A 14,801-nucleotide genomic window follows, 5' to 3' on the forward strand; every position below is an offset into this window, starting at 1 on the left:
GCAGTGCTGCCATTCCATTGCAAATCTGACAGCTTGATATCAAAACAGCAGTATCAAAGTCTGCATTTTACTTCAGATGTGATATGAGCACATTTATACATCTCATTGGCAAGGCGATCAGACAGCATTTCCCACCCCATCCTAAATATTAACTGGGGGATGTTCTAAATGTAACAAATCAACAGAATATAATTAACAAATCAGTTAAGATTTTACCAGTTGAAACAAACAGAATTTTAACCTCCAGTGAACAGCATTTCAAATGTTCACAAAACCCACAACTGCAGGCTGGGGATTAGCAAGAATCTTTCAGTGGGACTTTGCTTCTGAAAACAAACAGCTGATGCTGGAATTCTTGGGATTTTTCTAGGGCTGTAAGTTCAGAATTGCCAGCTAGCACCATTTTCTGCTAAAAGATCTGGTCACAAAGCCATGTTTTAATTGCAGCTACTATAGTTTTCTTACTGGTTCAAATTGCAACCAGAGAGTGAATTAAACCAATTAAGACAAATATTGAGTAAAATAATAACGTTGGTTTGAACTTGTAAGTGAAGACTGCTCAGGGTGCAGAATATACAGCCTGATGAAAATCTCAATTAGATCTCTAGGACAGTGTCACTGAAAGCGCTTGTTAGGGGAGGGGAAAAAAACACTGATAACCCACAACCTCCTTTCCCCACCACAAACCATGCTTTGCACATTTGCAAGTAGTAAAATGCATTTTCTAATTGGAGAATACTGGAGTCTAGTTGTTTTTAATCTAGTCTAATTGGTTGTTAGTGCAAATCACTACATGGCTGCCATGCATGGTATTTCCTACTCTACAAAACACTGATAGACAGAATGTCATCAGGTTTAAGAATGGCATGAATGGAAATGGAGGGAACCAATGATCATGCTCTATTATTTTTAAGTCAATCGTATTAGTTATTAATTCTCACTATTTACTACTGATTAATTTTTGACATCGTTGGGTAATGAAGGGGGGCACGTGACATGTGCATGAAGTACCTTATATCCAAGCCAGTAAGCCCAAATAACAGCAATAGCATGTTTATTTCTAGCCTCCTCCTTCAGCCGTCTCAGTTCCCTTCGTGCCTGCGATGCGTTTGAAAACGGGATATAGAAAAGCTTAGGGAAGAAAAGGTTACTGCAAGTTCCCAATGGTGAGAGAAAGAAAAAGAAACCAGCCACCACAAAGAGCAAATATTAAAGCACGTCCCAGCTTCCCAGGCTGCACCAGCTAAAACACGTTAGCAGCAAAGAGGGGAAAAAAACCAAAATAAATCAGTAGTTTAAGTCACTGAAAATAGTTCTAAGCTAGCTTTGCCCTCAAGGGCCTTCCTTGTTCTATAGAGAGACAGTTAGGTGCAGAATTTGTCACCACTTTCTCACCTGGGTACCATGCCAATAAGCAGCAATTATCGTGGCAGCCTCGTTACAACGCTTCTGGTGCTTAAGCTCCCGAAGAAGTTTCCGAGCCTGTAAACAATTGAAAATACAATTTAGCGTGACTCTAGATCTCTCTATCTGCATAACAGCAACTATATCTCCTCCTCACAGCATATGCCTTATCCCTCTAGCAATAAATCACAAGAAAACTGCACAGTTGCAGGCGACACTTAAGGTCGCTGTCAAACCAGGCTTTTATTGCTGGCACTGCTACCACCAAACATTATGTTCACCATTGACAAATGAAGAAAAAAACATAATTCAAGACGAGATGATGATTTGACCTGTGATCGCCTGTGATATGAAGAAAGATTAATAAAAAAACAAAGGAGCCCAGGGACACTTTTCTGATGCTGAATATCTCTAAGCGCTGTTTTCAGGGGAAATGCTAACCCCAGTTTGTCATCACTCTTTAAGTCTGGCTTAACAATACTGGTTGCAGAATTCTCTCTTTGCCAAGTACAAACCTCTGAAGTGCAAAGTCGTCACAAACTGAAGACAAGCAAGCAATGGCAAAGGCACTTGCTTACAGCAACGATGACATGCTTTCACCCATCCACTCAGCACACAGCAAAGAACTGAACACATAACCCAAACAATGCACAGCTCACGTGATCCAGACTAATCAAAACCTGCTTTCAGCAACTCAAACTCATGCCAAGAAGAGTGAAAGGCAAGAGGCTTGGTGCACTTCAACTGCATTTTCTTCCCCACTCTGTAACTCATAGGCACAACCACAGCAAGAGGAAACTCACCTTCCACCCTCTGATGTACGACTGTACTATAATAGCTGAACTCTTTATCTTCTGATACTTCTTCTGTTGCTGTATAAAATAAATCAATATATGATTCTTAGAATACTGTGTTGCTAACACCTGAAAATATCATTAGGGATAGAAGTAATAAAAGTTACATATGAGGAAATTCTGAACAAGCACATCAAAGCAGAGATGTGTTGTTTAACTCGAGAGGAAACAAAACCCATCAACAATGGCACATGGACAATGCCCCTCTCTGTGTACAGAAACAGTTCATGGTCAGCAGCAGAAAAATTTACATGGATTAAATACTAACATTAACAGCTCTATTTGTCTTTCCCACAAGCAGAGCAGCAGACAAACTCTTAGAAATGCACAGATTTGTTGGCTAAGCTTTTCCTTGCCTTTTCACGAGATTTATGCTGTTTCTATTAACTTAAGAAAAAACAAAACAAGCAAACAAACTGAACACGTACTCCTGAATGACACATTGGGATATTATTTAAGTACACCAAGCGTCTTCCTAATAAAAAACCCTCAGTTCCCCAGCAGGCTACTGGACACTATAACAGTGAATAATGGTTGATGGCTTTTGGGCTTCATACTCAGCCCCCTTCAATAACAGAACATTACTATGAGTGAGCTACAAAGACTCATAAGGCTCAGCAAGGGTCTACAGCTAAGGGACCAACAATGACCAACAACAACAACAAAATTTTCCAATCATTAAGATCATAAGAGATCTCAAATCAGACACAGGGGCACAATGCAATTTTGTACTGATGTTGATTGTAGAAACAGTGTATTCAATTGCAAAAAGAGTTTTACAGCCTAAAAGCATTTCTTCTCAGATGTAAATAACTACACTTCTTTGTAATAACCCATAATTTGCTTTCATCATCCAAGATAATTAAACTCAACACAAATGGCTTTCAAGATGACAAATGAAAGTGCTCGTCAGATGAAACGAGCAATTGTCAGTCCTGCAATTTACAGTTTAAGATGCTCACTCCCTACTTCACGTGATATTTTATCAGGCCTTCTAATATAAGTAAAGAAATGCATTTTGACATCTGAGACTTTAAAACTTGACAACAATCTATCTGTTGTATTATGTTCTATCCACTAACTAAGGAAAAGACAGCTCATAAAGTCATGGACTTAAAGACCCAGCCTACAAAAAGAACTGTACCGGTATGAACTACTAAACTATGATGCTTATGGGCTATAATTAAAATAAATCCTGGAGATCCTCCCAGACAGCATTCTTCAGCCTCAAATGCAAAGGTACCAAATAAGGCAAAAACACAAAAAGCCTTCGGAATGGCCAAATTCCACAGAATCACACATGTATATTACCAAACATTTTAGATACATCAGCCATATGCTTTGAGAGCGGCACCGCATTTGCTTGGCTGGTCCACAAAATCCTGCTCTCGGAGCTGAAGGACTGGAAGGACCTTTTTAATTATTTAAGCAAAAGCACAAAGGAAATGCTAAAAAAAATAAATACATTCTTTTATGTATATTTTTATTATTTAAAAACCACTATAAAACTGAATTCTTCCTACACTCCTCCATACATAGGGAAGGAAGTTATGAAAACTCATTAAATAATAAAACAATATGCTCCCCATACCCTTGCCAATAATTTAAGACAATGCCTTACTGCGTATCTCCTGAACCAGGCAGCAATCACAATCTGGCTTTTTTTCATTAGCAAGAAGCGTGTGCGGCACTTCCAACCTCTGTAAATCTTCTCAATGAGCGTAGCCAAGTCCTCCAACCGCTGCTTTCTCAGGTCTTCTAGTTTGAAGAGCTGGGTGTATTATTTAAGGTATTGTTTGACATTAGAAGAAAACCAGAAGGCAAGCATAGACCAAAAAACCCGTAAGTAGTTATTCTAAGCAAAATCCCTATTATATTCAAATTCCCCCTTTAGACACCTTCTGGTTTATTTACCTCCTGTGATACCAACAGACGCATCAACAGGTTTGTACAAAATATGCTGCTTTAAGTCAGCACATGAAAGTTAAACTCAGGCTGACAGCTACTGTAGAGAACTATCCTTCAGTCTTCATCAATGCTCAATCATCCCAATTTAAAAGTTCTAACATTGAATAGGTAGCCTTTACTTTATTTAATGCTATATTCTCCACCAACCACTGTATCTAAAAAATCAGTAGGAACAAGCTGGTAAATCTTGCAGTCCATAGCAGGCTATCCTCATAAAAGATAACTTGATTTTGCATAGAAAGGCATTTTTCTCTTACCGTTCTAGGGTTGCGGATGAATATCTTCGATCTACCAAATGAAAACTCTTCTTCAGGGATTTCCAATTCGTTAAACAGCACCTCTACACCGGCCCTAGTAAGAAGTAAATGAGATTAACAAACATGACTCCCAGCTCTAAAACTTCTTAGTTAACATATTCACAGATTAATTTCTGGAAAATAGATGAAAGCTTATTTTACATTCTCAAATACTGCTTGACATAAGCAGATTGAAAACCTAGCTCACTTACTGTTTATTTAGCTAAAGGCAAGAATAATCACAGTAAAGATTCAAAATCACTTGATGAAAAAGGAGCAATTTTCATTCAGCAGCATCAGCAATGGCCTATTTTTTTCCCTCCTACTTCTAAAATGATTTTGAACAACAGTAATTTTTAGACCCCCAAAAAGGGTAGGTTTTCCAATGAAGGAACTCATGCAAAGTCCAAAATGATTCTAAGGGAATGAAACCAGTACAACATTTGAGCTGCTTCAGGTGACTTGTTGATTTACTGTAAAATATTTGAAATATCATTAAATAATAAAGAATTTCATTTGTTTTTTAAGCAAAAAACATCGAAACGTATGGAAGACAATCATAGTATTCATTGAAATGGGATAGTTGAGAAAACTGCAGCTCTCCTACCTGGCTGGCCCTCTCCAGTGTGGCCACGTCTGCTTGCACAGCATTTTGTACCTTTCCAGGCACGGCTCATATGCCTGCCTGAATGCATACCCCGCCCTTCTGACCCGGACGTTCTCCAGCAGACCGAGATATCGGATTTGGTGGCACACCAGGGCATCATTGAAAATATGCGCAGCCTTTTTGTCATTGGGTTTGATGCACCTGGAAAAAGAAACGAACAGTGACGCTGGATCGCAGCCCTCCAAGTCAACAGCTACCATTGTCAACTGTAGGTTTCAGTAGTCTCATCCTTGAGTACCAAAACATCATTTAACTCAGTCAATACAAATTCTCCGAGCTCATCACGGGGTCATTTACCTAATGTAGTTTGGATTTTTGGTCTGGAGATTTTTCATTAAAGTAGCAACAGAAGCCTTGAACTGCGATCCTGCTGTTGGTGGTCTCTTGAGATTGATCTTGGCAGGGTTACCTTCAGGGAACAGTGCTTTGATAAGGGAGTGACTGGCCTTCCACATAGCTTGAGAGAGGTCCCGGTACAGAAGATCATTATTTTTGTCAACAAATCCTTCCACCTGGTACATAACCTGGACAGCAGAGAAACATCTCATCAGAACACAATTTGGACTGCAGGATGTAGGCATTTCCAAACTGCACCACAACACTGATTTCTCTTCTTTTTCACTATTCAAAACAATTTAAAGATCCCAGCAGCAACTAGCTGTCCATGTAGTCCTCAGGGGACTTTTATTTACAAGAACTCTCACCAGGAAAGCAGTCCAATGACAACAGTCATAAATGGAAACCCTTGACCAGCAGCTGAAGACCTTGGAAGCACTCAAATGAACTTCATGTAGATCTCAGAGCATGCCTGGCTTCTTAAATCTAATTTGATTAGTCATGACAAGTCATCAGGCTGATAATATAGATTTACCAGCTTCATGATTTCACAGTTAGTTCTTCACAAATACATATTACATATGCTGACCATCCATCTACTACTGCCATAGCCACATTTTACACAACAGCAAGGGACTGTAAACTTGGATGACTTTTTGTTTTGAGAACACATTTCATGTTTCTGACAGGTGTAGTAAATGCCACTAGTGACAAAGCCCTTTGCATGAGCTTGCTTAGATTTCACAACAGAAGGGTCAAATTTTTGTTATCAAGTGACCAGATCAAAATGTTCTCAGCTGAGGATGGGAAAACAATCCTGAAATAGTTGGAATGCATTGACTGCTCTGTTGTACAAGAGAATATTATTAACAACTGAAGACCCTCACTGGCTGCTAAGACGCAACCTGTTAACAACCTTTCCCAAAGCACGGGGGTGACCTGAAATTTTGACAACCAAAGAAATACCCAAGTATTAATCCCTGACAGATGATAGGAAGTTTATAAATGAACGGCTGCTTTGAAGACTGAAAGTGAAGCATTTCTAGTTCTACTTCAGAAGGACAAATTATCAAGCTACTCCAAATTGTAAAGTTGAAAAAATATTAAAAGCCAGGGAGAGAATTAAACAGAACCAGAACTAAATGATTTCCAAATATTCATTTGTCTGTGAAATTAACATTTCACACTATTTTCAACCCTATTTTTGCTGTAGTCTGTCTCCTTTCTACAAACAACAGTTCTGATATTCACTAATAAAAAGTCATTTGAAAGTGACATTAAAAACAACGATCAGAATTGTATTTATACACACAGCTTACGTTGTAAGCAGGAAAAAGCATTTGCAAGCATTTGGTATAGTTTTCCCTTCCACCTGTCTCAAAATACTTTCAAAGAAACTCAGTTCCTTCATATGCACTAAAACTCAACTTTCAGAACACCGTAGCTATAGATCATCACCATAACTAACAATTGCAGCTAACTCAAAGACAGAGAACGCACTTTCCAAACTGTCCTGCTTTCAGATGTATGTGATTTTTAGTCATTCTAAACAATGTTGTTGTTTTTATAGACCCAGCAGCAGAATTGTTCCATCACCAAAGCCCACAGGACATCGAGCTCCTTTGATCAAAGAAGCCCGGCCTTCAGTTTTGGCTAGAGCAGCATGATTTCCAAAAAACCTTCCAGCCAAAACCAGTATCTTAGGTTCAAGAGTGAAAAGACTGAAGGAGGTCTGGATTTCCTGATCAACTATCGACTCAGACAGACCTCCTCCATGATCAGAATACATTTTAATAACTTAAAGAATCTTGCCACTATTCCAGTCTCACACAGGACCAATGCTCTTCAGAAACCAGAGTCCAGATCGGTAGGTACCTTGCCAGCATAATGCTGAATCCTGAAGCAGCTGTGAGGCAGGGTGGTGTCATTAAGGAACCGGGAGCACTTGCTCATCCTGCTTTCAAAATGCTGGTGGGTGGCACAGACTTGGTTCAGCTTTTCTAAAAAGGTGTCATCGGTGACAGTCCCTGGTCTCAGGCACTCCTCGTCAAGCATGGCCAGGATTCCAGTTTGGTTCTGAAGTTTCAAGGCAAGAGTATGAGCATCTGTTTTCATCATATTTACATGAATACACAAAAATGAGATCAATCTCTCCTGTTCGACCAGAAACATGTCCCTCCAAACCGTCTCCATTGGACACTTCTCTTTTCTTCACCCCTACTCCCAACAGACCTTTAGCATCTCAGGTTTTCAAAGACTGCTTCATAGACTGGAATCCTCCAAGTTCATCTTAGCAACTCTATGCCTTTGACTCAGACCACAGAAACTCCAACTTAAACTAAAGTAGCTAGTCTATGGGTAAAAAACAGCATACGTTTTATAGTGATAGCTAAAAACTGTTCTGAATGTTAAGGAATTTGCTGTGCTAAGTCCACAGAAACTCCTCCTATTAAGATACAAGGATTTGCTGTATCTGAAGTGCTCAGAAACAAATCATGGAGTGGTCTGGTTTCCACAGGAAATGAGCAAGCTATTATTTACAATACAGCATGTGATATCTTACAGTAGAAACACCGCTGTGCAGTGTAAACATTTAAGTTCTGCTTTTTACTTCTCTCACGTAAGTGCTGCTGACCATTCCTAACAAAATACCATCCAATCTTTCAATTTCATATCAATAAAATCAACGTTTTCCATTCAGAATATGATTATTAATACCAACAAAGGCTTGTTTTATCAAAGCATATTGAGGATTCATAGAGATGTCATGGTTAAATTTAATACATGCATAAAAATCATTCAGAAAAAATTACTGTAAATAACTTACATTTTCTATTAGGTCGCAAATTATGGCATTGTTGAAATACTCAATATGTGTCCACTCAATTCCCTGTAGGGGGAAAAAAACAAAATCTGAATAGCTAAACAACGGATGGAGCATTTCCCCTAGGCAACCTAAACCACATTCCAGTTGACTATTTTTGAATCTAGTTCTATATGCTTACCAACATCTTACTTATTAAGAAAGAAACGCAATCGTCTCCCGCTAACATTATCTGCGCAAAAGAGCTGCCCTTGAGCAGCAGCCAAAACCATTCTCCATTCCTTTCCCCCATCGGTGTCAACTTCCCATGCACTCCCCTGGAGCAAGGCCAGCTGCCTCCTGCCCAGCCCCGGCTCAGCGCTGCTCTCTGCACGCTCCCACTGCTCAGAAGGGAAGAAACCCATCTCAGGGCAAGCATCTGAGATCAACATTCTAAGCTCTGAGGGGTTTTGTTGTTGTTGTTTGTTTTTTAATGGGAGAAGGAAAAAGGACTAAATTTAGATGAGACCATCTGAAAAGATCCTGTATGGCAGTTGTTCAGATACTCCTAATATCCAAATATATATAGATAGATAGATAGATAGTTCTACAAATACCAGCAATAACATGTCCAGGATGAGATGCTAATGCACCTGGAGATAACACAGGTAAAGGAATGGAAAAAAAAAAGATCTTAATTTGCATCCTGCAGTGACATCTTGTAAATTAGACCTTTCAGAGCGCTCCAAATATCACTGTAGAAGCAAATTGCAGTGATTTTGCTTTGCAAGTGTTCACACTGAATGCAAAAAAAAATCACCGAAATCAAACAAAACAAATCAAACAAACAAAAAAAAGGCATGTGAAAGCTTCACATTATCCTCAAGAACATAAAGCAGGAACTTAATTCCATTTCCAGAAACACTGGTATAGCAAAATAGTACCATATAAAAAGTCGCTCCTGTGAAAAGACGTCCAAGCGCGATGGAATGGAGAAGATGGAAGAGGAAAGGATAATGAGTGATGGTTTAAGCATTACCTCTCGAATGTATTCCTCTTGCTCTTCTTTAAGGGTGAGTTCAATGAAGATCTGCTGTAGCTTCTCATTACAGTAGTTGATAATGAATTGCTCAAAGCTGTTGTCCTGTCAAATAACACACATTTGCAGTGTGAAGACGCTGGTGTGGAATTGTAGCAAGTTGCTGCAGCAGCGGCAAGTCAGCAAGCTGCTCTATTAACTCCTAGTTTTGCAGTAATTAAGTGAGAATTAAATCAGTTGGGAAAATTTAGACCAAATCCTTCCCTGACTTTCTTCCTCTATTGGAAGAAATCAGTGGCTTTGTAGGTCTCTATTGGTGATGCCTCTACACTGCTTAATCAAGACGAGTCATAAGGACACCTACATAGAGCCAACGAACAAACAGTTCTGCTGTGCTAATCTGCTCCCATACATAACAAATGGCCTCCTGCAGGCTCTGGTAAGTAAAATATTATTAGCTCTTTTCCAACCAGGATCAGCCAGTATCAAACAAGGTATCCTACTTCACTGAAGACCAAGGCCCATGCTGCTAAGATATGATAGCATTTGGAGGTCAACTTCACCTCTTCCCTGTCAACCAACTGCTTGACAAACTGCCCCCTAAAATGAAGGGAGTTTGGGCCTCATCAACCAAAAAACATTAAAAGGCTGACTCCTACAAAACTGGCTTGGGTTGAAGCATGTAACCCTGTGCAGAAAGAAACGGGGAACAAGAGCCCCAGGAAATGGTGGCGGCACAAGTGAGAAACCACCGCTGAGAGCTTCCAGGAGGATACGTGGTAGGACTTGAAACAGTGAGCCCCACGTACCCTAGGCAGGGCCCTCAGGTTCAATGAAACACCTCCAGCAGGGCCAGGAACAGCAGGATAAAGCTGGGGTTCACTGTATCTCCATGACGTTAAATGACCACAGCAGGGAGGTCAGGTGCCCGCTTTGAGGACCATTTCCAAAGGAAAAGGGAACATAAGCCTCCATGTGTTTTGCTTTGTGGCTTTTTTTCCCCCCCAGTGCTTAGGAGAGTCATTAATATTTTAAGAACTCCCAACACGTGTCTGTAGAAATAATTGCAATCAGCAGCTATTTTGGATATCTATTCCTGGTCTCTTCTGGGCTTTGTGGTTGGGTTCCCCCTCCCTTCTTTATTTTAATTGCTATTCATCAAGAGCCCTCTGGTTATTTAGGAAGCCTGAAATTTTGCATAATAAACCACTATGAGTTTTTAGACTAGTAAAGAACTCTGCCATATATTATCTGTGAAGCTCAAGTTACAATAATATGATTTATTTTTTATGACTACAGGCAACTGCAATCATTTAAAAACCTTAAATTAAGGATCTGGTCACTAAAATAAGATTAAAAACACACAAGCAGATTAGAAAATATTTAGGTAGCACAGATTACTTCCATCAGTTTAGTTTGAGGTAAAGCAAAATCACAGCGGATCACCCCAAATTCTCAGCCGCATTAAATTCTGCCCCTCACACCAATTGCAATTATCAGTCAGAGATTGCAAACTTGCACAGCTCTCAATGAGAAAGTCAAAATTGGGCATGCATCAAAACCAGCACTGCAAACAAGTTGTACTTACTGCATTCTGTTGGAAAAAGAAATTACATAAAGTGTGGTCAATACTTAAATCACTTCCAAAGAAACACAGAGCAAAAATATCCATTAGCATTTATGTGGTGTACCAAGTAAAACAGCAAAACAGCTTTGTTTTCCTTAATCAGGTTTGTATTTTACTGAAAATGTGAAGTGCAACATAGATGGTATATATCATATTTGTATAGATGTGTATCTATAGATTCAGTCCAAAGACTCCTAAATAAACCAAGGGATTGAGGTGCATTACCACATAACACAGAGCAGCACTTCTGCACTGGCACATCTCTACATCAGAGCAGACCTTTTGACTGAAAAACTATAAATGTAACCTCTGGTAGATAGACATCAATAAAAGGAAAGGGGAATGGGGAAGGTGGGGGGCAACACTTTAAAGACTGAAAGTCTATGCAACACATGCAGATAAGGCCTTCACTTTAGACATACTTAGACTGCTGAGAAAAGACCCCAAATGACACATCACCTTGGCAAGAGGAAGGGTCGAGCATCCCCATCTTCCTGCCAGGTACACACCACTAACTCAGGCTGTTTCCTCAAAAGCCCCCATTATACTGATTACAAGGACAGCACGGCTTATATTTCACATGTTACACATAGTCCTCAAAAGAGGATAGAAAATGGACTGCAAATCCAGCTAAAGCATCTCACTGAAAGGTCATTAACAATATATTAAAGTAATTGCTAGGTGCTTTCCTGATTTGCTGCGTATCAGTGATATTTATGGCCTGTCACAGAAAGGCAAACCAAAATCCACAGAGCTCTTCGGAAATGACTTACTTTAAGCTAGGAAATTCTATTTGACATTGCCAAGCCACTGAAAATTGCTATTCCAGGAAAACAGGCACTGAAGATCAGGCGTGATTTTGGCTTTTGTGTGCAACACAGAGCAAAAGACTAGCAATTAATTGCAGCACAAAAATGAGGGAAAACACTTGGAATCAGTGAAGTTCTGAAAACACTTAACCCTGATTTAACCAGGAGACATTTGGTAAGCTAATTGCAGTTCAGAGAGAGGCATTTCCTTACACTGATTTCAAGAAGCAATGTGAAGAACTGTTTGGAGTGATTGTTTCTGGGTGAATCTGAATAAAAAGATGGAGATTCTGTCAATTTATTCACTCTTGTCACAGAGCTATAGATTTTGAATGCACGAAGGCTTCACAAACCATATGCTGCTGCATGCAAATTGCCAAGAACTGTCCCTCAGTATTCTAATGATGGCTCCTTGATTAATGTGGCAGAAATAGGAAGAGGTCTATCTAAAAGACTTGCTTGTTTTTCCCACAAGATGATAGGGATTGATTGGTACCAGTGACAGCACTCCACAAACCCAGCCAGGAGAAACAGACTGTGAGGGCCCAGCGACCTGAGGCTCTATTTACTGCTTATGCTGAACATCCACCTCAAATGACAGAAGAAGGTTTCACAAACAGTAAATTTCAATACTCTTCCCACAGACACAGAGGTAACTAAGAGACTGATTTTCACTCAAAACTGGGTATCTGTGATATTTTTTTATTACATCAGTAAGTAGGAATAGGTCTCACACCTAATGAAGTCTGACTGCAAACATTCTATTTTCTTGGTTCCTCTATTTTCCATAAATTAAGAACATTACATTCATCACAGCGCACAGCCTCAGCTACATCACCGATATCACCATTATCATCCATCCGCAGGATGTTTCCCTACTTTTCCTCTTTCTTCTTAATCTTTCACATCCCAGCAGCTCCTACTGAGAACCAGTCCCAAAGGATGCGTACTGTCAGCCAATATTAACGCTGACCAAAACACATTCAGTAGCACCTCTTCAAACACCTTAAACGAACAAAGCATACAGCATAAAAAAAACCTCATAACTAGTATTTAAAGGAAAAGCACTGTTTGAAACAAAACCCAAACATCTGAGTTTTTGAGATTGTCTGCTGAAATCAGCAGGAATGATGACATTAAAATGAACCTTTAGATCAGTACTAGGGGGGAGGAAAAAGAGACAGACACTTCTGGTGTAATAAACACTGCCACAGAAAGTAACTTTCAACCAATGCAACCCCAGGCATCAGTAGTTCCTGAGCTCCCTCTGCCACAGGGTGTTTGAGCCAAGGCAGTTCAGACCCAGCACTACCACTGGAATTCCTTACACAACAGCTGGATGGCAAAGGCAATGAAAAAACATATGTGTTCTTGCTTCAGTGAGATGAGAGGTGAAATGAATGGTCCAACCAGTCAGCACATTTCATTTATATCCTACTGTGGTGTCCGGGGATAGAAATCTTTATGTATGACCACAGGTGCATGTAAATGAGATGACACCAAGAAATATAATTTCTGGGAAACAAAGGTAAGCAAAACAGGTATTGTGCATAGAATGATAATGAAAACAGAGACTCTTTATCTTATAAAACAACGTGTGACCCAGTTGAACGTTATTTTAAAGAAATTAAGGTTAATGAGAACATGCCACCAATCCCCTACTGAGGAAGTGCTGTCATAGTCTGGGGACAAGTACTTAAGAACAACTCAAACTCCTTTTCTAGGTTACCATAGTGCTAATGGCACATACACACACACACAACAATCATGTAAGAAAAGGCATTTGCATCTGTCACACAAAGAGAACTTAAAGATATGACCTATTAGGTCAGCCTGGGGTCCATCTGCCTTAGCCTTCTGCCTCCAACAACAGTACTATGAGGTCACATTAGGGGTAAATCTGACCACTCTCTGTAGTCCAGAACATTCATACAAAGCTGCACATGCATGTTTCTAAGCCTCAACATAGCCTTCTTTTACAGCTAACCTGTAAGGGAATGACAAGTCATCAAAACCACAGAGCTTGGCCTTGCAGAGCAGAAGAACGCAATTGCTCAAGACGTGGCAGAACACTGCACCACCCATCAAGCCAACAAGAACTGGCGGCCACAACATTACACCCTGGTTTTGTGTTCATATACACACATATATGAACATGTAGGTAATCAAACTTAAATAATATCTCACACAAAGCAGAATATGCTCTGTGCTTTTGCATAAACAACTGTAGAAGCATATCATTTATCATCTATTCCACATATTGAAAATCAAACTGTATTTCAAGGTACCTGATGGAAGAAATTAACAAAGATAGATGCCCAAACATCTTCACAGCCAACATCAATTTGGACTGATGCCATTGCTTACAGGTAGAGAATCAGGCACTCCTGCTCACACCTGCAGTCACCAGACACAAAATCAGGTCTAACAAAATCTGGAGCTAAAAAAGCACGAAAACGAGGTGAAACTAATGCATGTGCAACTCATGGGAAAACCCAGATACCACCACTTCAATAAAGTCAGCCTGATAAATGATAGTTCTGAAACAACAGGAATTACAAACCAGCAAGAGCCTACCATATAATCTTAAATATTCCTCTGCTAAGACGTGATTACTGAAGGAAAAAACACTACTTCCACAGCCTAAAGCAGAGCACTTGTGTATGTTTGCTCCAGCATTTCAAATATTTCCTCTGTTGAAAGCAAACAGCCCATGGGATTTACTTTATAAACTTGCATTTCACAAAATAAGCCTGTCTAAATACTTCAGGTATAAAGCGATTAACTAAATGGCGACTAACTTCTGTTTCAGAACATAACAGTACCTAAGGAAATGATTGCTTTAACTGTATTTTTAAGGTCTCCACAGCACTCAGGAATCTACCCAAGGGTCACTCTGCAAAGCTCCCTTCTCACTGACCACTTGCCTGCAGATGCAGGTAATCAATTCTCTATGAAAACCTCTGCTCTTTTCCTTCATTGCAAGGCATAGTGCCTA

At 39.7% G+C, this 14,801-nt stretch overlaps 1 protein-coding gene across 7 annotated transcripts in view; it reads right to left on the bottom strand.

Moving 5' to 3' along the window:
* The window catches only part of MYO1B (myosin IB), a 93,096-nt gene that overhangs the window by 15,608 nt on the left and 62,687 nt on the right, over positions 1-14,801 (bottom strand). For 2 of the 7 annotated variants that reach the window (XM_032445761.1, XM_015867630.1), the window contains exons 14-24: positions 10,956-10,961; positions 9,368-9,472; positions 8,353-8,415; positions 7,401-7,601; positions 5,487-5,713; positions 5,130-5,330; positions 4,484-4,577; positions 3,880-4,029; positions 2,208-2,276; positions 1,396-1,482; positions 1,012-1,098 (exon numbers count right to left, since the gene is read on the bottom strand). In XM_032445761.1, coding sequence (XP_032301652.1) covers positions 1,012-1,098; positions 1,396-1,482; positions 2,208-2,276; positions 3,880-4,029; positions 4,484-4,577; positions 5,130-5,330; positions 5,487-5,713; positions 7,401-7,601; positions 8,353-8,415; positions 9,368-9,472; positions 10,956-10,961 — 1,290 coding nt within the window. The remainder of the gene's footprint in view (positions 1-1,011; positions 1,099-1,395; positions 1,483-2,207; positions 2,277-3,879; positions 4,030-4,483; positions 4,578-5,129; positions 5,331-5,486; positions 5,714-7,400; positions 7,602-8,352; positions 8,416-9,367; positions 9,473-10,955; positions 10,962-14,801) is intronic. The other 5 variants (XM_015867634.1, XM_015867632.1, XM_015867635.1 and 2 more) reach the window with 3 other exon arrangements.

This window comes from Coturnix japonica, chromosome 7, assembly GCF_001577835.2.
Source record: "Coturnix japonica isolate 7356 chromosome 7, Coturnix japonica 2.1, whole genome shotgun sequence".
Classification (NCBI taxonomy): domain Eukaryota; kingdom Metazoa; phylum Chordata; class Aves; order Galliformes; family Phasianidae; genus Coturnix; species Coturnix japonica.